General features: G+C 47.3%; 1 protein-coding gene across 13 annotated transcripts in view; it reads left to right on the top strand.

Annotated features, from left to right (window-relative positions):
• Positions 1-22,992, top strand: part of NEDD4L (NEDD4 like E3 ubiquitin protein ligase) — a 290,593-nt gene that overhangs the window by 248,381 nt on the left and 19,220 nt on the right. For 10 of the 13 annotated variants that reach the window (XM_004579467.2, XM_058676799.1, XM_058676800.1 and 7 more), the window contains 9 exons: positions 4,084-4,215; positions 4,680-4,799; positions 5,896-6,093; positions 10,806-10,883; positions 12,408-12,462; positions 16,894-16,952; positions 19,571-19,636; positions 20,949-21,178; positions 22,434-22,555. In XM_004579467.2, coding sequence (XP_004579524.1) covers positions 4,084-4,215; positions 4,680-4,799; positions 5,896-6,093; positions 10,806-10,883; positions 12,408-12,462; positions 16,894-16,952; positions 19,571-19,636; positions 20,949-21,178; positions 22,434-22,555 — 1,060 coding nt within the window. The remainder of the gene's footprint in view (positions 1-4,083; positions 4,216-4,679; positions 4,800-5,895; positions 6,094-10,805; positions 10,884-12,407; positions 12,463-16,893; positions 16,953-19,570; positions 19,637-20,948; positions 21,179-22,433; positions 22,556-22,992) is intronic. The other 3 variants (XM_058676796.1, XM_058676797.1, XM_058676798.1) reach the window with 3 other exon arrangements.

Below are 22,992 nucleotides of genomic sequence, written 5' to 3'. Positions count from 1 at the left end.
ATTTTCAAGTCTTGGCAGCCACAGTTCCTAAATGTTGGGCCTCCTCTCCTGCTGTGCTTTATCTGTGCTTAGGTGGCTTGGAAATGATCATATCTGTCTCTTCCATCTTGTACCATCCCATGCTCTGAACACCCTTGATTTGTTCCTTTCTGACTCCTCCTCCTAGCTCAACTTGTCTTCTCACACTGTCTCCCATTCTTCCCCACATCGCTCTGGGCTGGGGCTGCCCTGTAGTATGTCAGTTCCCTCCTGCCTCTGCTCTCGCATACTCCCTCGTACACCCCCCACACACACACAGCGTGCTGCTTAAGCAACCTTTTGTGCAATAGTCGTTTGGGGCGTGAGCATCATCACAGAAGGTGCCATGATGTAAACACACCAGTTTACGTCCCCTGCCTCACTCCGCCCTGATGCCCTGTTGTCCTGTTGCCATGTGCTGAAGTAGGCATCCCGCGCGTCTGTCCTTCTGTGCTTTGATTCTGGGGGTATAATGAACAGGCCATGCCTCTCACCTGCGGATCCACATAGAGACACACACTGGTTTCCCCTCATCAGCAGATTGTGAGAGAGCCCTGTCAGTGAGATACGGGAGGAGACAGCAATGGCCGGGGGCCTCTATGAATCCCTCATTGAATGGCTGCCAGGCAGCATGAAACACAGCAGTGTGTGGCGTCTGCAGATGGCAGGTGGGAAATGTTGGTTGAACCAGTATGCAGTCCCTAGTTCGTTTCTCAGTAGCCAGACTTGTTTCTCAAGGCAGGTCGGATGCGTGCTCGCGAGGCTGGGCCACTTCCATTCCTCCCTCTGCAGAGCCCAGTCCTACCACTGCCTTCCCACTCACCACGTGTTGCACTGTGGGAAGCGATGTTGTGAGTCACAGCCAGGAAGACCAGCACAGGTTGTTCTCTGTGGTCATTAAAGAAACATGTTAATAACACTGTCTTGCATAAGCTCAGATAAATAACCAGTGCCAGTTCAGTCCCCGGTGGAAGGCAGAAAGAACATTTTAATCCGATTCAGCATTCTCTCTGCCTTGAGCAAGATTTTCCTGTTCATTACGGATCTGTGCAGGTAACTGATGCTGGAGGCTGTGCAGCTTTTGAGTACAGTCCTGAGGCTCCCAGGTTGCTTCTGTCGCCTCCCGCCTGCCCTTCTTGGGGATGTAGCAACTGTAAGCACATCCTTCGGATTTCAGGACTGAAAATTTGGAGGGCAGGTCTGATTGTGTGTGTTAAGGCAACGGTATGGCGGGGAATCACAAATTCTGAGTGCAGTCAGAATTCCATCTACCAAAGCATTTATGGTCATATAAACAACAGTAGGTCCGCACTTCATAAGCACGTGTTTTACCAAAAGTATACGAATGGATTTCAAACAGTTTTCCCCAGAGTCGGCTGTTTGTGCTAGCCATCAAGGTGTTGATTTAGGTTACTGTGTTCCCTGTTGGAGTGCCTGGGTGGATTCCTGCCTCCCGCTCCTGAATCTGGCTTCAGTCTACCCAGGGCCTGAGTGGCAGTGGTGAAAGCTCCAGTGGTCGGGTTCCAACACTGAGTTCCTAGCTGTCAGCTTTGACCTGCCTCAGTACTAGTCACTTAGGGCATTTGGGGAGTGAACTAACATGTAGGAATTCTCTCTCCTTCTCCTCTCTACCACTTCTCTCTCCTATCATGCCCCCTTCTTTTTTTGCCTCTCTCTCTCAAATGAGTATTTTTAAAGAAGTTTATGGGGCAGGTATTGTGGCTTAGTGTGCAAAACTGCTGCCTGTGACACTGGCATCCCATTTGGGTGCTGGTTCAAGTCCCAGCTGGTCTGTTTCCAAACCAGCTCCCTGGGAGTGTACCTGGGAGAGCAGTGAGGGATGACCCAAATACTTGTGCTCCTGTACCTGCATGAGAGAGCTCAGTAAAGCTCCTGGCTCCTGGCTGTGGCCTGGCCCAGCCTTGGCTTTTGTGGCCATCCAAGGAGTGAACCAGCAGATGAATCTCTTTCATCCCCCTCCCCCGTAACTATGACTTTTGAAATAACTAAATCATCTAAAAAGAAATTTGTGATGAAAGGAAATGTGCCTTGTAATTCCACTTTCCATGAGCATTTTCAAGTGCCTTCACGCTAACTCTACACTAACTTAGGTTACAGCGGGGGTTACTAACTCAGTTCATCAGAGCACATGTTTAACACACCCAAGAGAAAGCAGCCTGGGGACAGCTCCTCTATGTTGAACACCCAGGGAGGGTGACAGGCTGTGCCTGGCTGCCCTGACCTTGTGGAAGAGTGAGGTCTACACCTCAGTGCTGCTTCTCTCTCTCTCTCTCTCTCTCTCTCTCTCTCTCTCTCTCTCTCTCTCATCCCCTCGCACCCACCCCCCACCAGACTTGGGGGGAGCTGGGTACACAGGCTTGGAATTCTCTTTATGGAGCCTTCAGGACTTTAATCTGGGAAAATGTCAAAGAAATTGCATTTTCAGAACAAAAGGGCCTTTTTTTTTCTTAAATGAATAATCTTATGTTGCCTGATTAAATGTGTCTTGGAAATAACATTCAGCTACTTCATGATTAATTCCTTTTTTAAAAAAAAAAAAAAGGATTTATTTATTTGAAAGTTAGAGAGAGAGAGACAGAGACATCTTCCATTCCCTGACGCACTCCCCAGATGGCCACAACAGCCAGGGTTAGGTCAGGCCAAACCAAAGCCAAGAACTGGAAGCTTCATCCGGGTCTCCTATGTGGGTGGCAAGGACCATCTTCTGCTTCTTTTCCTAAGTACACTATCAGGGGGCTGGATTGGAAGTGGAGCAACCAGTACCTTTATGAGATGCCAGTGTTACTAGACAGTGGCTTTATCTACTGTGCCATAAATGCTAGGCCCTCTTTGTGATTAAATCTGAGCTAGTTGTCTCCATGTGTGTTAGGTATAACCAATGGAATGTGCATCAGCCTCTTGAGACGTAGTCCATATGGCCCCTGGCAGCCCCTTTCTGTCATTCACCATCCACAACAGGGCTCTGCGGCCACAGCCTCCTTCACCCAGGCATGCTGTCAGCAATGAAGAGGTGGCAGGGCAAGTGAAGGCAGAAACTGGGCACAAAGGAGATTTGTATCCCCAGCCTTGTACCAAGGGAACAACACCTACTGGGAGATCATAAGAAACTGAAAGTATCTTGTCTGTGAAGGGCATGCTGGAAGAGGAGCAGCTTCCTTTCATGGCCTCACAGATGAGGTTCTTCCAGACAGTTTGGTGCTTGCTTATGTTCTTGAAGGATGGGCTTCTTGTTTCTGAGTCCCTCTGCCTTAGGGCACCTTCAGTGCAGGCATCCAGGATTCCCAGGACAGTACTGGGCTCCCCCGTAAGTCATTGGCACATCCTTGCTCTTCCAGTATTTCTCCAGAGACTACATGTTGTTGTGGCTTTTCTCAGGATTTGTTTGGTGATCAGATTTGGATTATGCAACCTTGATCTTTCCACTCTGGCCACGGCTCTAAACCTAGTGAGAGTCCAGGCTTCCTGTAAGGAGACTGCATATCAGTAGACTGGCATAAACAGCTGCGGGTTGCCAGGAAACACCCGAACCAGGGCACACAAGTATCCTGGGTGCCGGCTAGGCAGTGTCCCAGAGGAGCATCTCTGGATTGGGTTCCTGTGTGCCCTGCAGGCTGTCATGTGGGGCCCTGGTTGGCAATGCCTTTGCTCCGTGACAGCTGTCATGAGGCAAACACTTCAGAGCATCCTTCTCATTGGTTGCAGCATCAGCCTTGGCAGAAAAGCCCAGCAGCATAAACAGATCATTTTATTTTCTCTTCTTTAGTCTCCTTAGTAGCCATCTTTCTGTTGAAGACTATATCGTACGAGAGCTAAGCTCTGTGAGAGTTTGGGTCCCACAATGCTTGGGGTTCATCGCACTGGAGACTTGAAGTGACCAGGAAGCTGTTGCTGCTCCACAGATCGTCTTGGCAGTGTTTTATGAACAAATGAAATGAACTCACCTTGTGTAGAAAAAGTGATGATCTGAATTGTGCGTTGCTTTATGAAACTGATCAGAAACACCAATGCTGATTATTAAACAGTGATGATTTCTTGCACAAACAGCCATCAGTGGCCTATGTACACACCACGCCGGGCCTTCCTTCAGGTTGGGAAGAAAGAAAAGATGCTAAGGGACGCACATACTATGTCAATCATAACAATCGAACCACAACTTGGACACGACCTATCATGCAGGTATGAAGAGCGCCAGGCAGCTGAAAGTCACGGGCTGTGGACGCCTCCCTCCTGTCCCCGATGCTAACTTGCTCTTCTCAAGAGCCCCTGTATAAAAAAGCTTCCTAAAACAACCACAGGACTTAGTGTTGGCCCAAGGAAGAATCTGGTCCTCATGTTAGTCTGTCCCTGGGTGTGTTTTCAGTTGTGCCGAAAAGGGTGTTTCAGAGTGTGAGCCTGTTGCTCCCCTGGCCCCTGGTTGACTTTGGGGCTGTTGTTTACTCTGGGCCAGCACTCCATCTTTATTTCCTTTGACCGTGTGCCCTGTCTTCCCCTACCCCTTACTTATGTTTAATGGTTTCCTCCATGCTGGACACAGGCCAGGCCTCTTATTACAGTTGTGTGTTGTTGTGTGGGCTCACACTCCTCTCACACATGCGTGGAGTGCCTCGGGTGAAGCTAACTTGTTTTTGCCTCCAAACCAGCTTGCAGAAGACGGCGCCTCGGGATCGGCTGCCAACAGTAGCAACCACCTAATCGAGCCTCAGATCCGCCGGCCTCGTAGCCTCAGTTCGCCAACAGTAACTTTATCTGCCCCACTGGAGGTGAGAAGGCTCTCTCATCCGCCTGGGCTCGCTCTGTCCTGTGACCGTTCACTCTCTCCTCTCTTGCAACTCTGACCTGAGTGTCATGGCCACTGTGCTCTCAGCAGTGTTCCAGTGGTGGTGGTGGTGGTGACAGTGGTGCAGGGTGTGTGCACACAGCCTGTGCTTGTGCAGCCTCACAACATGCTTCTCTGTCTCGCCTGGGCATTGTCCTAGACTCTCCCACCTGACTCTTATTCTCACTGAGCTGAGACCCTAGGGACCGGTGCTGGATGTGGGCGTCCTCTGTTCAGAACTTGTACCATTCCTGTCATGTTGTGCTCCTTGCTACATCAGACTCGCCTAACTGCCCTCCTTGGTGCCAGTGCTCACATTGAGCTTCTGAACATAGCTATTGCTTTGATCATTTCTCACCTTTCAACTTCAGGATCTCTCATTGTATGGGTCTATGTATTCCTGATGCTTGTTTGCATCTCCCAGTCATGGCAGGGCACCTGCTTGCCTTTCTGCTCCTGTTTCGTGCTGTGGTAGTACCATCTCCCATAACATCCCAGGTGTCAGAGACACCACGAGTAATAGATGTTTGGAGCTGTAAACTTGACTGTGTCTAAAGGTAGCCAAGGGTCAGGATACCAGTCGGTGGGAATGGATGATTTGTCTCCTGAACTCTTTGTAGAAGATGTCATGGACTAACAGCTCCGCAGCTGTAGGTGGTCGCCGCCATTGATGTAGTCATTTGCTTTTTCATGCCTTTCAAGTCGCCAATCTGTTCTTCACTAGACTGTGAGCTCATTAAGAGCAAGGGTATGTTTTTCTCTACTCTGTGCACCCTCCATTCGTAATGCTTGATATAGAGCAGCCTTTGTGGTATGTATCTCATGGCTGTCAGGAGATGCTGGTGAGAAATTTTCAGTATCGTGTGTTGAGCCAACAGAAAATCGGAGGTTAGATATGACTGAAAGAAAATGACAGAGGCAGGAGTGTTGGGAGACTCCTTGTCTGAGTCAGAAGAGGAGCCTCCTGCGATGCCCAGGTATTGCTGACACATGGGAACAGCATGTGGCCAAGAGTTCTAATGCTCCTTGTTATTCCTTAGGGTGCCAAGGACTCACCCATACGTCGGGCTGTGAAAGACACCCTTTCCAACCCACAGTCCCCACAGCCATCACCCTACAACTCCCCCAAACCACAACACAAAGTCACCCAGAGCTTCCTGCCGCCTGGCTGGGAAATGAGGATAGCGCCCAACGGCCGGCCCTTCTTCATTGACCATAACACAAAGACCACGACGTGGGTAAGGCTGCTGCTTTTCTTTGGCTTCGTTTTCCGGGTGAGATTTGGCAGTGCCCTAGATGTCTCTTCCTTACTCAGTGGTCGTGGTTCTCACACAGGAATCACATTAACTCAGAAGGGTGTCCCCCACGGTCGCCCCTACCAGCATCAAGGTCCAGCTCCCATGGGCTGTTGGGCACAGGTGGGTTTGGGCACTGGCCAACAGCCATCAAGGTGCCCCTGGAAAGCCATGGTGCTGATGACTAACACTTTCTGTGGAACTAGAGCAGCGCTCCATATTTCTAGGCTTCTCTTGCTGTTATAATCTCACCAGGAATGATCTCTTTTGAAATGTGTTTCCTTTCCCGGTTTTCATGTAGTATGTGTGTTGTTATTCCTCTCCTCCATTTGGTTTCTCACCCAAGTTTTCATCGTGTGTATTCCCATCCCTGTAGTCGTGGGTCATAACACGTCCTGAATGACTCTGGCTATCCATCAGAGAGATCTTTTCTTTGAGTGTTTAGAACTCTTTCCTGTGTTCCTGCATTGTGTGTAAGAAGGAGACCAGATGTTGTCTTCACATGGGCAAAGCGAGATGAGTCACAGGTGCACAAGAGTGTGTTTGTGTTCCTCTGTCAGCTCCGCGTCTGGAGCTGAAGCAGTGGTGCTGTTTCCATAGTGTTAGGTTCTCGTGGAAGCCGTTGCTGCTGTCTTCCTGCCATACCCCATGTGGATCTATGACTGAACTGAAGTTGGTTCTCTTTGTTTCTTATTTTGCTGCTATAGCAGGTTGGCTTGCCTCTCTGTCACTGGTTGTCTGGCTAGAGTGAACTCAGAATGTAGCTGAGTCCTCCTGTCTCTTGTGCTGCTTGCTTAGAGCTGGTGCTAGACAGAGCTGACAGCCAGCTGAGTCTGGAGATGGCCTTTGAGCCTCCTCTCAGGTCTTGGATGGATGATGAGCATATGCTTTAAATTCCCTGTGATGGACGCCAAGTGGGTCTGATTGGTGGAACAGTAGAGTTATGTTAAGAGGAAGTCCTTGACCCGGGTGACCTGGACATGTCAATCACATGTTGTCCGTAGGATGATGTCAATTCAGTCCCTTGAGAATTGACTAGAGGGCATTGTCTGTAGTGCTCTAGACAATGGTAAGGTATATCTGCAGGAGGCCATTTTTGACTCCCGGGGCAAGGAGGTGGGGATATCCCACCTTCTGTTGCAGTACACGAAATATCCTTAGCTCTTGCCACCAGGCTGCCATCAGCCCCGACCTCAACTCAGCAATGACCAAAAGTCCTCCCACATACTTGCAAGAATGCCCTTTCTGCAGAATTCATCTACCTGCCAACGTAGTTTAATTTAGCCTTTGGTTCCATTGTTTTGGCAAACCACTAAGTACTTCTAAGCGTATAATGAGGAATGAGTTTGTGTGGACCTCCTTAAAGGCCAAAGATACTGCTGGAGGTTTGTGGGTAACACCAGAGTCTGAGGCTGGCAGCTCTTCGGAAATACAATAATAGACCTTGGTGTGCAGACCCTTTTTTATTTTTTCTCCTTGACATTGAACCCATCCATGGGTGACCTGCTGGCATTCACGTCTCCCATAGTCCTGCTATAATCTCAGATCCTTAGCCAGAAAGCAGGGCTCCGGAAACAGGCAAGGAGGGGAGGTAAATAGTGTAAAAGGAGATGGATTAGTGTATGGAGCCACTGTGGCTTGCCAACATAAGCTATGATTTTAGTCATTTGAACCAGCCTCGTCATCAAATCCCTAACCTTTCGGCAGCCTTTCACGCCACAACTGCAGTGTAATCGCAGCTGGGCTGAGCTTGTTTTAAATAGCTCTAGCTTTGTTTCTTGCCCGCCTTGTTGCTGGGTGAAACCCAGTTTTAATTTCCAGTTGTCGCTTTTTACCTCCATGCTTGTTATTGACTAATTTGAAATTTTAATTAGCTAAAACCGCGGTCACACTGCTGCGGCTGCCCCACTGCTGTTGTTAAAAACCCTCAAGGAAACAGCTGGGGATTCCGCAAGTGAGCGCCTGTCTGCACTCAGACAGGAGCGCGGCCAAGTCTCCTCCTGACAAGGGCCTGCGCCAAGGCAGGTCCTCCCTGCAGAACGGTGTCCATCACCTGTTCATTTTGAAGAGGACAGGTGGGGACAGGAAGTGGTGAAAATCCTTTCTGTCCAAAAATCTCTTTGGAATTGGTGTTAGGGTTGCTTTTGTTTTTTATTATTGTTGTTATTGTTGTAAGAAAACACATTGGAAGCTCTTCTTGGATTTGATCATTATAGCGGACCAAGGGAAACAAACTGGCAGGAGAGGTTGAAAATAAGATTCTAGATCCCTTCGGGCAGGGAACTGCCATGCCTGCAGTCCCAGACACATAGAAAGATGTATGCTGTATGCTGTAATAGGAGACCGTATGCAGTGTTTCTCAAGCCCAGCCTGTAGAGGTGCAGGCTGTGTGCCGGGAGGGCTGTTTGGAATGAAGTCTTACCACATCAGTCGTGAAAGTGTGGCTTTGTCCCCATGTGGGTCAGGCTGCAGTGAATATGTACTGAGGTCCGACCAGGCAGCCTAAGAGGCCTCCCCAGGAAACTGCCCAGGAAGCCCCTCTGAGCCTGTGGGCACCAGGAGCGCTGGGCCTTCTGCATGCCTTGTTTTTGTAGCAAGGCTGTTCTTTAATAAAGTTTTAGGCTGGTTTTGAAACTAATAAAACTCCCGAAAGCCTGGTCATGTTGGACAGTCTTTTCTAGAGTGCAAAGCCAGTATTCCCATATCTCATGTATTTTAAAATGAGGAAACATCCCTCTTTTTAAGGGAATTGATCTTTGCATTCTGATTAAAATCAGTTTCAGCTGGGTTACAGGAAGCAGTACCTGACCCGTGAAGGCATGTCTTTAATATGCTAAGGGGGAAGGGAGAAACAGCCAGACATACCTGTCTGGGACATGTGATCCACTTCTGTCCACACTGCTGGAGACCACATTAGTATTGCAGCCAGTTATCAGCCCTGGGGCTGGGCAGCAGAGGCCTTTTGCCAGCTTGTTTGGTTGCTATGGAGAAGTCTCCCCACTGAGGTGGCTCCTCTCGCAGCCACTCCCTCTGAGCTTCAGTCACCATGGCAGCTGCTGCAGTGACGCTCATTGTTGTGAGTGGCGTAAAATACTGTGACCACCTCCCCAACCCAGCTTACAGTCAGTGTAGAATGAGTCCATTTCGATGAGTTCCATGCTTTGAGTTGTTCTGTGTCCTCCAGTTAACCAAACCTAGATGCTGAGCAGGTGGCCTGCTTGCTTCCTGGTCCTTTGGAATTCTCCATCTGCTTGGTGTAGTTGTGGTATATGGTCTCATGTGCTACGGAGTACTGCACTTAGCTTGTGCCTCTGCTTAGCATTTGATTTATCACAGGCAGGTTTCTCCATTTATTTATTTTGTGAAACAGCACACACACACACACACACACACACAGGATATTTTCGGGAAAAAAAAAAGATTGATTGACTTGAAAGATGGAATAACATCCAGGGCTGAGTCAGACCAAAGCTAGGAACTTCATCCCAGGCTTCCTTCCACATGGATAGTAGGGGCCAAAGGACTTAGACCATCTTCCACTGATTTCCCAGGAGCTTTAACAGGAATTTGGATTAGAAGTAGGGCAACAAGGACATGGACTGGCATGCACATGAGATGCCGGCATCATAGGCAGCACCTTAACCCACTCGGCCACAGTGCCAGTTCCTGACATTGATTTTTGTGATCTCTTGAGCCTTGCCACTTACCTGCATCTATCACTCTGTGACCCAGCAGTACACAGCGTATGCTATTGACTTGGGAAAATGTTGAAGCAGAAATTAATCTGACAGCAGCAAAGGCTTTAAGATGAGTGAATGAAGCTGATGTCAGGTAGCTTAAAGGCTGGCAAGGTTTTGGAATCTTGTGAGCTCCTTCTGTAGATTTAGTGTACTGCATTTTAATTGGGTCCAACTTGGTGAGGGGGCACTGCAGTGTTGGGGCCAGTTCCCTCCTCTCCACATCTCCTTGTCCTCCACCAGAGGGGAAATCGTGAGCCCAGCCTGCTGCCAAGCAGCACTGCAGGACCTTCCTTGTGACTATCTTAAAGCATGACCTAAAATGTCACAGCACTTCATTTTGTAGTAACTCATGAAGAATGTTCCCTAAGAAAGATTCCTCATTGACGTTTGCATGTGGCATCATTTGTGAGACCCTCATCCATCGAATGTGCTGAAGTGTCTCTGAGAAAGTCTGGGGCTGCGGCTGCAGCTGCAGTGGAGCAGCCTTGTGACGCCCCCCAGCAGGCCTGGGTCAAGGTCTCAGCTTGGCTCGGGAGGGTGTAGAGAAGAAGCAGATGAGGCTGGAGTAGCCTCTGCCCTGCATGGCACGTGTGCCTGGATGGGATCCACAGGGACCCTGTTGAGCCCTCATGCCCCGCCCTCCATCTGCGGAGCGTGGTCATCCACACTGTCCTCTCTGGAGTCCATGGTCACATCCCTACAGGAACCTCCAAGGCTTGTGAAGCTCCCCCTTAGGTTCAGGTGCTCACACTCTCTTCCTTTTCCATCTGTGTTACTCATACCATGGTCAGCCAGGTTTCCTGTACCAGTAGAGAGGTGGAGCCCTTCCCAAGCTCCATGTGTAGCGGGCCTCACAAGCCGGTGCCTGCACACACACAGCCCCTCTTAAGTTCTGCTTTTCCATTTTTCTTGCAGGAAGATCCACGCCTGAAATTTCCCGTTCACATGCGGTCAAAGGCATCTTTAAATCCCAATGACCTTGGCCCACTTCCTGTGAGTACTTTGGATATACATGGGGTAGTCTAAAGAGGTGCATCCACTTAACCCGCTCTGTGCTGATGGAGCAAGAGCCCACGGGCCTGATCTTTCTCAGACTCCCCAGGTCCCATTGGGCTGGGTTTCTCAGTAGAGCTGAGCGTTGAGCAGAATGTTTATGATGCTGTAAAGTCTGCTTGATCCCCAGGAGCCCTGAAAGAGTTTCAGTTTGCTGGAGTGGAAGGTAGCCCTTGTCACTAGGATGTGCAGGAGACATCTCTGCAGGAGACAGTGGAGGCTGCGTGTATCTGTTGCGTAACCTGGCAACCACTGAGTTCATCCATATTGCTAACTGAGTCATCGGGATAAAAATAATGAAAATGATGTGGGAGGGAAAGATGCAAGTCATCACAGAAAGTTTCTTTAGGTTGTATAGCCTGCAAATATTTTAGGGTTTTTTCTGCTTTGTTGATGACTGTTTATAAATCTTTAAGCCAGTTATAAATGTATTTATCAGTTTATTCACTTTGGGAGTTGAGCTGTTAAGTCCAAGGTTACACTGAATAAAACCTTTACAGTGTTCCCTACGTGACACCCATCCACTGTTCAGGGGAGGAGAGCCTTGGAGGAGAGGCACAGGGGCTGAGCTCCGAAGAGGACTTGTAGCTGAGAATTTTCATTGTGTGTTTTCTAAGAATAAGAGCCTGTCTTTTGCCTTCTCTGTAGTGGATTGTGGCAAAAGTTGAAGTTACAGGGGCTAGGGTCCCATCTTCTTTCATTAGATTGTAGAAATAGCCCTCCCTTTACCAAGCTGGTTGCTGGGTTCATGTGGAAAGAGCCCAGAGAGTAAGTATAGGAAGTGAAGCAAAACATGCCGAGCGAATCAGATCCCTAAGGTGGCAGTTGTTCAGACAATAAGGAGCCTGACCTTGGAAAAATCCAGATCCTTTCCATCCTCATCAGCATTCAGACAGAGAACGTTGAAAGTTCTTTCTATATGCAACATTCTTTTCAATATGAAGGTTGGAAAGTCTTTGACTATAAAAGAATTTTAAAATGTTCATGGAAAAAAATTTAGTGTGGAAAAATGTTGAAATTCTTTCATAAGCTTTCCATAATAGATTTCCCAGGACCTTTTCTAACCCCACTGGATTGCTGAGCCTGCTGATGACATGAGTGAAGGGAACCATGCCCCAGATCGGCCTCCTTCCCACCTGCCTTCGGTTCTGAGTCCTCACTGAGATCAATGAGAGCTTCAGTCTCAGCCATACCTGTTCATGCTGGGCCCACATGGCCCTGTGAAGCTGTTGGGATAACAGCCTGCATTTCCTGTTCTTCAAGTAGTTCATTAACTGAGACTGTTGGGTACACCATATAAAGCCTTAGCTTGACAAGAGATGACTTGAAATGTTCCTGTTTAACTTATTCTGTATGTAAAAATGTCGCCTCTGAGAGGAGAGGGAGAGAGCTTTTGGTTGCTGCGTTTTGACTCTGGAAGTGCTGACTCATGGTTCTGCTCTCTCTCCCTTCCCCGGATGTTAGCCTGGCTGGGAAGAGAGGATTCATTTGGACGGCCGGACGTTCTATATCGATCACAGTAAGTAGCCACTGCTGATGCCAGCAAGCAGGGAAAGGGGAGGAGAAGGGGCATTCAGACGTGATGGTGAAAGCTGTGTCATCTCACTCTTCATTCAGGCAGCCAGGTGTTGTGTGGAGAAAGTGGTCCCGGGGAGCCAGTGCCCACCTACGGTACTGTGCATTTGCCCCAAGTTTGCTGTCAAGTAACTGTGAAGCCTTCACCCCATTTGATCTTGTGACCCATTAACATTTCATTTTTTTGAAACAGATTTTTTTCAGTGATGCTCCCTTGACTTTTTTTTTTTTTGTGCTTTTAATACACTTGTAATAGAAAATAAGATTAGCAGTGATGATCTGGTATTATCTGTGTGTGAGCAGCACTGTAAGCTGCGGGTGACTTTTCAAGCCCTGCCTTCAGAGGTCTGCTAGCAGTGTGCCTGTCATGACCTTATTTTCTATTCGTAGCATGTTTCTTTGCACCCAGTACACTAACACAAGTAGCTCTTTTCCTGAAACTGTAGCATATGTGTTCTAGTACCTCAGAATCAATGTGTGGTTTCTCATTTCAACTAAAAGTTGAAGTAATTATGCTTTTAGCCAGGGAGCTTTTAGGGTTTTTTTGTTTTGTTTTGTTTTGTTTTGTTCTGATTGATTCATTTTTGGTCATCCTTATTAGAGGTGATACATTCGTCATATTGTATAAATGTAACCAGCTATAATACTTCAGTCTCCTAAAAAAGTGTATTCAAAGACCTCAAGCAGTTGTCAAGTTCAAAGCCTCTGTGCTATGTGGTAGCATGGGGGTCTTTGTTCTCACTGGGTTCATAAGCAGAATGTCTGTGCCAGGATTTCGCACATTTCCGTGCCTGCACAGAAGGACACTGGGAAGTCTGGCCATGGGGAATCCTCATGCAGACAATGTGGGATTTCTCACTAATGCATGAACTGATGCCTCGTCCAGCTGTCACCAGTGGGTGAGTGCATTGTGAGCAGCAGGAAGAAGTGAGATCCAGCAGCTGAAAACTAAACCACAAGTGGAAGTCCTGGCTATATTAGACCAGAGGTGGTGCCTGCTACCTGTGGGTTAAATCAGATATCTCAGTATGCTTCAGCAATGGTGCTGCCTTCGGCAGCACATATGCTAATGCGCATAGGCATGGCCTTTGTCTTCATCACTAAAAATAGTAATCTCTCCCTACTTGGCAGAGTTTTAGAGTGAGCAGAAAAAATGCTGCCATAAATGCCACAAGGTATGGATGCAAACACCATCTTTCTCCTTACTTAACATGCTACCTATGTGTTTAAGTGGGAGATGTCACACTCCTTTTTTCCATGTAAAAGTTTCTATTTTTAAAGACTAGTGTGACTCATGTAGATCTGTTGTTGTTTTTTTTTAATGGAGTTTCCACATGGCCTTATCTGGTGTCATGGCTGGTGATGATGGTCTAATGCTTAGGTGAACATGAAAAGAACTTTGTGAAAGCTCTGAATGTCTTTCAAGGAGCCGAAAAAACAACTACTGTAAAGGTGGTGTACATTAGAAATAACAACAACAGCAGCAGCAGACAAGGGACATGCATAGGCCTAGGATGGTAGTGAGTAGATGCTTGGTAACTGGTCATGTGACATGGCTTCGTTGAGACGTGGTGGTGAAAATCACAAAAAGTTGTCATCCTTGACCAGAAAGTAGGAATGTTTCCTGGAGCAGCAGCAACTCTCTAGCCCCCTTGCTGGTCCCACTCTTGTTCCTCAAGAAGTGGAGGTGAAAGAGGGCAGCTGCTTCCCAGCAGCCTGGGCTGGTCCTCACTGTGGATCAGTCCACTCGTGTTGGGTGTTCCTGGTTCCTAAGACCAAGAGCTGCAGGCACCCAGAACTTGAGTGATGTGGTCCAGGATGTATACAGGGTCAGCTTGGTTTGCACTCAAATGATAGGGTCATTTACCGAGAGAGGATACTGAAAGGCTCCCAAATATGTAACAAATTGGGTGGCTAGAAAATGTTTTTTAATACAGAACTTGATTTATGAGAAGTCTATTAACTGTCCATGATGTTTCTTCTCATTTTCCGTCATCTGCCAAGATTTATTCAGCAGAAAGCAGCAGAGAAGTACACAGCAACACAGCAATTTAATTCACTTCCTTTTTCCCAAAGTGCGGAGTATCTGTATTTTGATGAGACTCTATCTGCCCAGCAGATGCTCTCCAAAGGGTGTCTTTACTTGAACAACTTTTCTAGCAAAATTCACCATCTAATTTTGCTGTCATAATGCCTGAGGGACAGAAACCTGGATATGCCTACATGTGCCTCTTAGCCACCAGAGTGGTCAGTCACCTAGTAGGTTGTTCAAGCATCAGTTCCTTTCCCTGCCCAGCTGGGAGATAATACTACTTGCCTGATTACAGATAAGAATGCACTTGTGTTTTTAATGTTTTTAATAATTAGATTAGTTAGTGATTTTTTTTTCAGCTCATGAATTCTCCTTGAGAAGTAGACATTTTTAGGATTGACAGTATTCAGTCATCTTAAATATTCTGTTTCAGGAACTGCCTCCTCTTGGAACCCTTGAATCATGTGCTTTTGATGTTTCTTGAGTGACCCCTGGCTCAGGCCTGGCGGGAAAGCCCGGGTGCTGAATCCAGCTCTGCTAGCAGTGATGTCATCTCCCTAAAGACCACATGTGCCCAGCAACTGAGTAGTTAACCCCAGGTATCCTACAGGCAAAGTTAGAACAGAACATGTAACCCCAGTGATCCTGTGAAACCTTGCTTTGGCCCTTGCCAGCAGGCCTTTCCCCAGACTTACGAGTGGTCAGTCTTTTAACAGAACTGTAGAGAAGGTCTTGGGCAGGGATGCATGAGATCATAGCCAGGGAAGATAAAAGAGTAGACAAGAGAGAGGAGTGCTCTGGCAGGGGGCTGGTCGGGGAGAGAAATGGAGACAATTCACTAACCCCAACTGTGGAGGTGTGTGGCCCCGCTCCAGGTCAGAACATTGACAGGCTTTCCAAACTGCTGGGGTGTTGAAATCATGTGGACCCCCCTCATGACGTGGGCACCAGCAGACTCACTGTTGGTACAGAGCAGCTGGACTTCGTTTGAAGACTCAGGTGTCAAGGGCGGAGCTGGAAGCTCACATCCAGTCAGGACTGGGGGCTCGCTGTGAGCCACAAGCAGCTCCTTTGTGCTCTGCTGGCATTACCTGGCCAAGCTGGTTGCAGCGCAGATGGGGCTGTTAAGGCAGGTTACACTTTGTGTTCTGTCTCCTGCATTTGGTTTTCTTTCATTTTTCATCACAAGTTAAAGTTTCCATCCAGCAACTTTAACTTTCCAAAGTCTTCTGTTATCAGTGTAAAGGATAACCCAAAAGTACCTTTTACTTCCACCAAGACTCTCCAAATGGTTGAGACTGCATGTGCACTCCCTACCAACATGAAAGCAAAATCAGGATCCTGAAACCATCCTATGCTTTGATGGTCACTTTTTTTTTTAACTGTGTTTTCATTAAAATAATAATGGGCCTTTAAAAATTCCTGATGTGGCCCTGAAAATGGAATCCATTAGTTATGCTTACCACCCCACCTCTGGTACATAGGAAATAATCAGAATGTTTTCTTCCTTTTTTTTTTTTTTAACCTCAGCCCACTCAGAGTTCCTAAAACTCCGTTCTCCCACCCTCTGCCATCTTGATGTCATTCATGTAGCTGCTCTCCTACCCCACACCAGTGTGTACATGGATCCATGGTCTTTTTTAGTTCATAGCAGTTGCAAATCCTGGGTGGTACAGGACGGTAGTTCTGAGCCTCGTTTGTGTTGACTCATTCAGAGGGGAGGAAACCTCCTCTTGGTGACCTGGCACACAGGGCAGCTTTTCTCCTAAATTGTCACCTGCTGTATCCACTTCTTATTTGTTCAGTCTGTCTTAACTGCTTTGGGGTGTGTGTGTGTGTGTGTGTGTGTGTGTCTGTGTTTGAGCGATACGTGTATGAATGATTCACTTGTTCACTGTAGGATTCTTAATTGAGAAATTTTTTCAACATCATAAGCAAAAAGGAGTATTTGAAATGAGAAAAAATATGTTTTTTAACCTTCTGGAAACCTGAGACTTTTTTAGGCCCCCCCTTTTCTTCACTGAGTGTCAAGATCAAGTTATAAATCCTTGAAAGAACGGGGATTTATAATCAAGGTTTCAGCAGATTGCTTGCCAAAAACAGTGTGAATAGATGTTTTTCCCTTAGATCTGCATTTGTGACTGAATAGTATGTGGGGTGGGGGTTGCTGTACAGAGCACAGGTCACCTTCTAACCCAGAAATGCTTCATTTCTGTCTTTGGGGGCTGAGTGGGGAACTGGACAGCATTTAAAGGATTCAGAAAATACTTGTTTCTAACACATTCTTCACATAGAATAGATTTGAACTAATGTGCCGCTTTTTATTTTCTTTACCATTTTCAGATAGCAAAATCACTCAGTGGGAAGACCCGAGACTGCAGAATCCAGCCATTACTGGTCCGGTCAGTATTCCTAAGTTCTCTCAAGTCTGTGATTTTGGTTGGATCTGAACATGCATTTCTTGTGTACCGCTGGTACTATGGCGTGACTGGAGCTGAGTATGAAGTTCTGTATTTGAAGATTTTTGTCATTTCCCCAAACCAAAGGCAGTACATGCATGCTGATAAATTTCTATGTCTTCCAGCCTTAGAAGCTTGTAGAAGTTGCTGTAATATTTTCCCTTATCCTGGGAGCTGAGTTAGGAACCTTTGTAGCTCTGTAACCTGCTTTTTCATCATGCCCATCATCTATGCTGAGTAGGAGAGGAGTCAGTTTGGACCTCTAAGTCCTCCAGCACATGGCATCTGGAAAGAGGAGGGAGACTTCACTGTCACCCCAGCAGAGAGAAAGAGTGGTCATGGAAGGCAAGGAGCCAGCACAGAAATCTACCGCCTTGAGCAGATTGCACAGAAGCCCAGAGGAATAAAGAGAATTAGAGTGTCATAGCGAGTGTGCTAACGACACATGTAAAAATACTATTGTCATGGCTTGAATTGAGGCCATTCAAATTATGTTTTTTATTTATTAGCTTATTCACGAGGCAGAGAGGAAGAGTTCCCATCCAGTCATTTACTCCCCAGATGTGCATAATGGCCCATAGTAGGCACAGAAACCAAGCCTTTCCCATGAGTGACAGACAGGCATCCAACAACCTGAGCCATCGCCACCACTGCTTTCCGGGGTGTACACTGACAGGAAGCTAGAGTCAGGAGCCGGAAATAAGCCACAAATGCAGGTGCTCTGGAGTGGGCTGTCGTGGCCTAACTCCTAGACCAAGCACCTGGCCCTCAAAACAGCTTTTGAATTATAAAGCTTAGGAGGTGCTACAAAGCAAGTGTGCTTCGATAATGACATCCTTTTAGCTGTGTGCAGGGTTTGCTGCATGAGTTCAGCTGCTTAGATGCAGTTGCCTATGCAAAGTGATGAATAACATCTGAATTAAAACGGGCACCTATGTTTTACTCTTTACAGCTTCAGAACCACACAACAGCTTCCTCGTACTTATTTAGTTACAGTTTCTTACTAGAATAATATTGTCCCTTCCACGTCGTTAGACAAAGGCAGACCTGAGAAGCAGTGCTGTGTTTAAGCAGAAGTGCATTAACACAATCATTTTGAGAGCTTTCAGATATTTCTGTTGCCAGTCATCTGCCTTGACTGAAGCGTAGCCCAGCACTGCCGCTCCTCCTCAGGACCTAGGGTTCGGTGTTGTGCCACAGGGTGTTCCCTGCTCACAGCCACCTTCTCAGCCCCCAACCCCCTCCACAACAGCCCTCAGGCACTCTGTGTCATTCTGTCCTTTCCACACCAACCACTGTGTATCAGCTCCAGGGGAACCCCCTGCTTAATGCAGCCTTGTTTCATTGGCACTGAAAATGCCTTCCACAAAGTGAGGGCTCTTGGAGCATCCAAGTGAATCTACAGGTGCAGCCCACCAAAGGGGATACTGATCAACTCGTGGGAAGATTTTACTCTGTTTTGGAGTATAAGTTGGTAGAGCCCAAACCATGATGCCTTTGCTAGCCTCTGTCACAACTTCGTAACCCATTCGTGATTGTGGTGATGGTCCAGGTGCTGACAGAATCGCTGGCTTTGATGCGTTTCAGAATTCATACCAGGCTAAACATTGCCTGAAACAAACGGAATGTGCAGTTGCACCTGGGGCTTGGTGGAGAATCGAGGGGAGAGCAGATTTCTAAAGAAGACTGTAGAATGTTGTCTGTAGAATGTTCTCAAAACTGCAGGGCAGAGCACACACGTGACCATTTCCTGTTAGATGAGTGGTTTGGTTGGGAGTTGGTGATTATCGGAGTATAAAGGAGGAATGACTTTGTTCTAGTACTTGCTGGGAGACAACTTTTAGATCATTAGGAACACCCCAGTTGCTGAGCCTGCCCTGTGGCTCTCTGTTTCTTGGCTAGGCCGTGGAGGGCTAAAGACATATTCTTCCAAGAGTGCCAAACAGTGCAGGCAGATCTTCTGACTCTTCAGTCGAGAACTGCTACGGAATGTCACCTGTCCATCTGGTTGTGGACTCGTGACCCGGGCCCTGTTGACTGGCTGCCTTGCTTCTCCTTGTTGTCCCTTCAGGTCCCTGCAGCATAACTGGGTGCCTGCAGTGCCCAGCACAGGTCCCCTGAACTGTAGGGAAAATAAACGTAAGGGGTGCTTCAGACAGGCTGTGAACAATCCAGTTAAAGGATAAGTACACTTGGACGGAGCAAATGTTGAAGTCAAGGGGAGGTTTTTTTTCATAATATTCATTTCCATGAACCTTTGAAAACGCCCCTTCTGCATGGGTTTTGTGTCTGATAGAAGTCACGTGGAAAAAATGTTCAGCTTGGGTCTCCTGGCCCGGTGACCACTTCGTTCGCTCAGTGGCCACGGAGTTGGCTGGGGAGCAGTGGCCATTGCCAGTTCTGCATAGGCTCATGTGCTTTGCAGACATGTGAAGTTTCCGCAAATATGGAAAGAGGGTTGTTAAGGTTTAGGATTCAGTATGTTCTCTAAATGGTGCCTCATCTGCAGGATTTCTAGTGTATTGTTTGCATTACCTGTATTTATTAACTTGTCTTTCTAGGCTGTTCCTTACTCCAGAGAGTTTAAACAAAAATACGACTATTTTAGGAAGAAATTAAAGAAGCCGGTAAGTGATCAAGTTTCTCAGAAACTGTTGTCTTAGTTAATTGTGAGTTCCCAAAGCTACTCCACCAGAAAAACCCATTTTTATAATTCTGTGTAAACTAACCATGCTGCTGTCCTTCCTTTGCTACGCTTTGGTCCACCCTGTCTTTAATCTGGCTCTTCTTCTTAAGAGAAGTGAAATTATATGACAAGTTACACATGATTTCTTATGCAGCACATTTAAAAGAGAGGGGTGATTTTTATGGGATAGAAAGAAAACTCAGGACCCCGATCAGGAAATCTGGAAAAGCCCATGAGTAGCAAGAAAATAACCTCATTTTTTTCATAAAGCAAAAGGTATAATTTTAAATAATATTGGTGATGCAAAGCTGCTGGCATTTCCCGGTAACGCATTGTGAAGGCCAGGTAGCACTGTGTAATGACACTGTAGTGTTCATAGGCACTGTCAGACATCAGGCTGCAGTGTGTCTTCTGGGTTACTTTGTGGTCCCCTTCCTGCTCTGGAGTTGAGCAGTTTTCTTCCCAGTCTACTCCACTGCTGTGGTTGTTGCACTGGAAGAGACAGGGGCCTCTCCTCAGGCTGGTTTGCCCCTATGACCCCAGCTGCTCTGTCCTCCTGCTCTGTCTGTGCCCTGCTAGCCCCAAGAGAACTCCGCTCCCTGTTCCAAAGTTCTGATTTAGCTCCTCAGTGCCACATTTGGAGTAACTCTGGTTTATGCTGTCACTTGTAAGAGTCCGCATGAGCTGTGTGCATGTAGCTGGCCAGGACTTTCTGGAAGTCGCTCTGGCACGACACGTCTTCTACCTGAAGCCTTTCTTGGAGCAAGGCCTGCCCTGGACCTTGTCTTGCAGGAGGCAGGGCGTTCTCACAGCCTCTGTCAAGTGCTGGGCTCTTTTCCTGTCAGTCAACTGGACTTAGGATGCCTTCCCCCAAAGCTAGTGTGATCCACGTCCCATCCCTGTGACAGCAAACTGGGACGCGTCAGGGATCCTGTCTGCCACTGAGGGTCCAGCCTGACTGCAGGCCCTTACCTTGACTGAGGTACTAGGCAGAGTTGCCAGTATTCCTGCCTCAGGTCCCAGTGGGTGGAGCAGTGACTGAAAGGTTGCTTGGGTGGGTTTCTGCAGCACCTGTTGCTGCCTGCTCCATGTGTGCATTCCAAATGCAGCACACCTGAGCGTGCAGGGAAAGCCCCAGAAAGGAGAGGGCCTCGGTTGGGCCTTGCAGAGGCTGCCACTCTCCCTCATCATTTTGAGGAAGTGAGTTGAGTCTCTTTGCACAGTGGTAATGGCTTGTCTTCTCCTGTGTGTAGGCTGATATTCCCAACAGGTTTGAAATGAAGCTTCACAGAAATAACATATTCGAAGAATCCTACAGGAGAATCATGTCAGTGAAGAGGCCAGATGTCCTGAAAGCAAGACTGTGGATAGAATTCGAATCTGAGAAAGGGCTGGACTACGGAGGTGTGGCCCGAGAGTGGTTCTTCCTGCTGTCCAAAGAGATGTTCAACCCCTACTATGGTCTCTTTGAGTACTCGGCCACGTAAGTACATAAAATGCCATCCGAATGAATTCAAGTTCCATGGAGGACTGAGAGCTCATCTGTCCCTCCCCACCTCCACTCCTAGAACAGGTTCTGACTGCTGTATCTGTCGAGTTTATGAAATTAAAATTGTGTATGTGCTGGGCAATTGGTAGTAAGGAACAGGAGGCAGTTTCTATTTGTAACATCACAAGCATCCAAGAGGACAATTTGTGTGAGACCTATTAGGAACCAACAGCAGTCTCTGCAGTTCAACTCCTGGAAGGCAGTTGGGAGGGCCCTGTTAGAGCACAAAAAGAGCCCTCCCTCCTTGCTGGAAGGGATGAACCAGCCTCACCATTGCCAGGTGTACAAACTGAAACAGGTGCACTCACCTTTTCCACTTGCCAATCATAGAACACAACCAAATGTTTCTTCCCCATGCTGTGGATCCTGCAAGGCTTAAGACTGTACCTGAAGTCCAGTAGAATGCTTGTTGACATTGCTGAAAAAGCATTTAGCATTGCTGCACTCAGAAGGGATGTGGGCTGTTCTGTCTCCGCCTAGCACCAGTCTGGGAGCTCAAGTGAAAGGCAGCCTCCATACATGCCTTGGTTGCTCTGGCTAAGAATGGTCCAGTACAGTGGTGGTTGTTACTGAGTTCTCACTATGAGAAAGCCACTTTGTTAAAGTAGGGGAGACACAAGCTCCGCTGCCCACACTCACCTTCCCAAAGCTGCCCCTGCAGAAATCTGTCTGAAAGCCCTAGAGTCTGAAAGCCCTAGAGCTTCGTGATCATGAGACCAAAGGAGGACCACTGAGGTGCCCTGACAGTGTGAGGTTTGCATTATGGACAAGCGCATCCTGCTCCCAGCATCCCTGAGGCCTTTCCAAAGCAGAGTGGTGATCAGAGACCAAGACAGGGACAGTCTCATCCCTCAGCTGCTAACGGAATCAACCTTCTTTCATTCTAGAGACAACTTTTATTGCGTGTGTCTTGTCTTCCCAAGATCCTTGGCTGAACTGCTTGAAACTGAACCCAATGGACATCCTAAGAAATTAAACAGTGATTTTCTAAGGCTTGGGTTATTCTGTAGGGCATATGGATGAGGCTTGGGAAGCCTCGATGGCTGGTCATGGAGAAGAGCTGGCAATATGAGGTCACCTTCTCTGGCTTATACTTTGTCCCATTAGTTACAGAAAGTTCGCAGGTGGCACACTTGAGTTTATTTTTTAAAGTGCCGTTGGGCTTGTCTTCTTTCTCCCTCTCCTAAAGGGACAACTACACACTTCAGATCAACCCCAACTCTGGGCTCTGTAATGAAGATCACCTGTCCTACTTCACTTTCATTGGAAGAGTTGCTGGTCTGGCTGTGTTTCACGGGAAACTCTTGGATGGTGAGTCACTAAGTCCTCATGTAACTTAAATAATAACGCGATTCTGCAGTAGATATGTTATCTGTCATATCACAGGTTTTAAGAAAAAAGCCTCTCTGGTTCTCTTTAGTGCAGTAAAGTATTATTCTGTTTTGCTCCAGTCTGAGGTACTTTTGCCTCCGTGTGTGTGTGTATAGTATGAATCCAGGTGTTGTGTGAATCTTCGTGTGTGTAAGGTATGGATGTATTTTAGTTACCAGCTGTGGGTTGACACCCTGTTACCTACACCTGTTCAAATCTGTCTTCTCCCCCTTAGAAGATTATCAGGGACACTGAACACATGTTCCATATCTGGGGCATTCCAAGATCCATTGATTCATGAAAACTGGATTAATTAAAATGATCAGATCCATCCGTCTCCTGCCACTGTCCTGTTTGTCCCCTCATTACTATTTTGT

This window comes from Ochotona princeps, chromosome 18 (genome assembly GCF_030435755.1).
Source record: "Ochotona princeps isolate mOchPri1 chromosome 18, mOchPri1.hap1, whole genome shotgun sequence".
NCBI lineage: Eukaryota > Metazoa > Chordata > Mammalia > Lagomorpha > Ochotonidae > Ochotona > Ochotona princeps.
The sequence above is the reverse complement of the archived record's forward strand: the minus strand, read 5'-3'. Positions and strand labels throughout refer to the sequence as shown.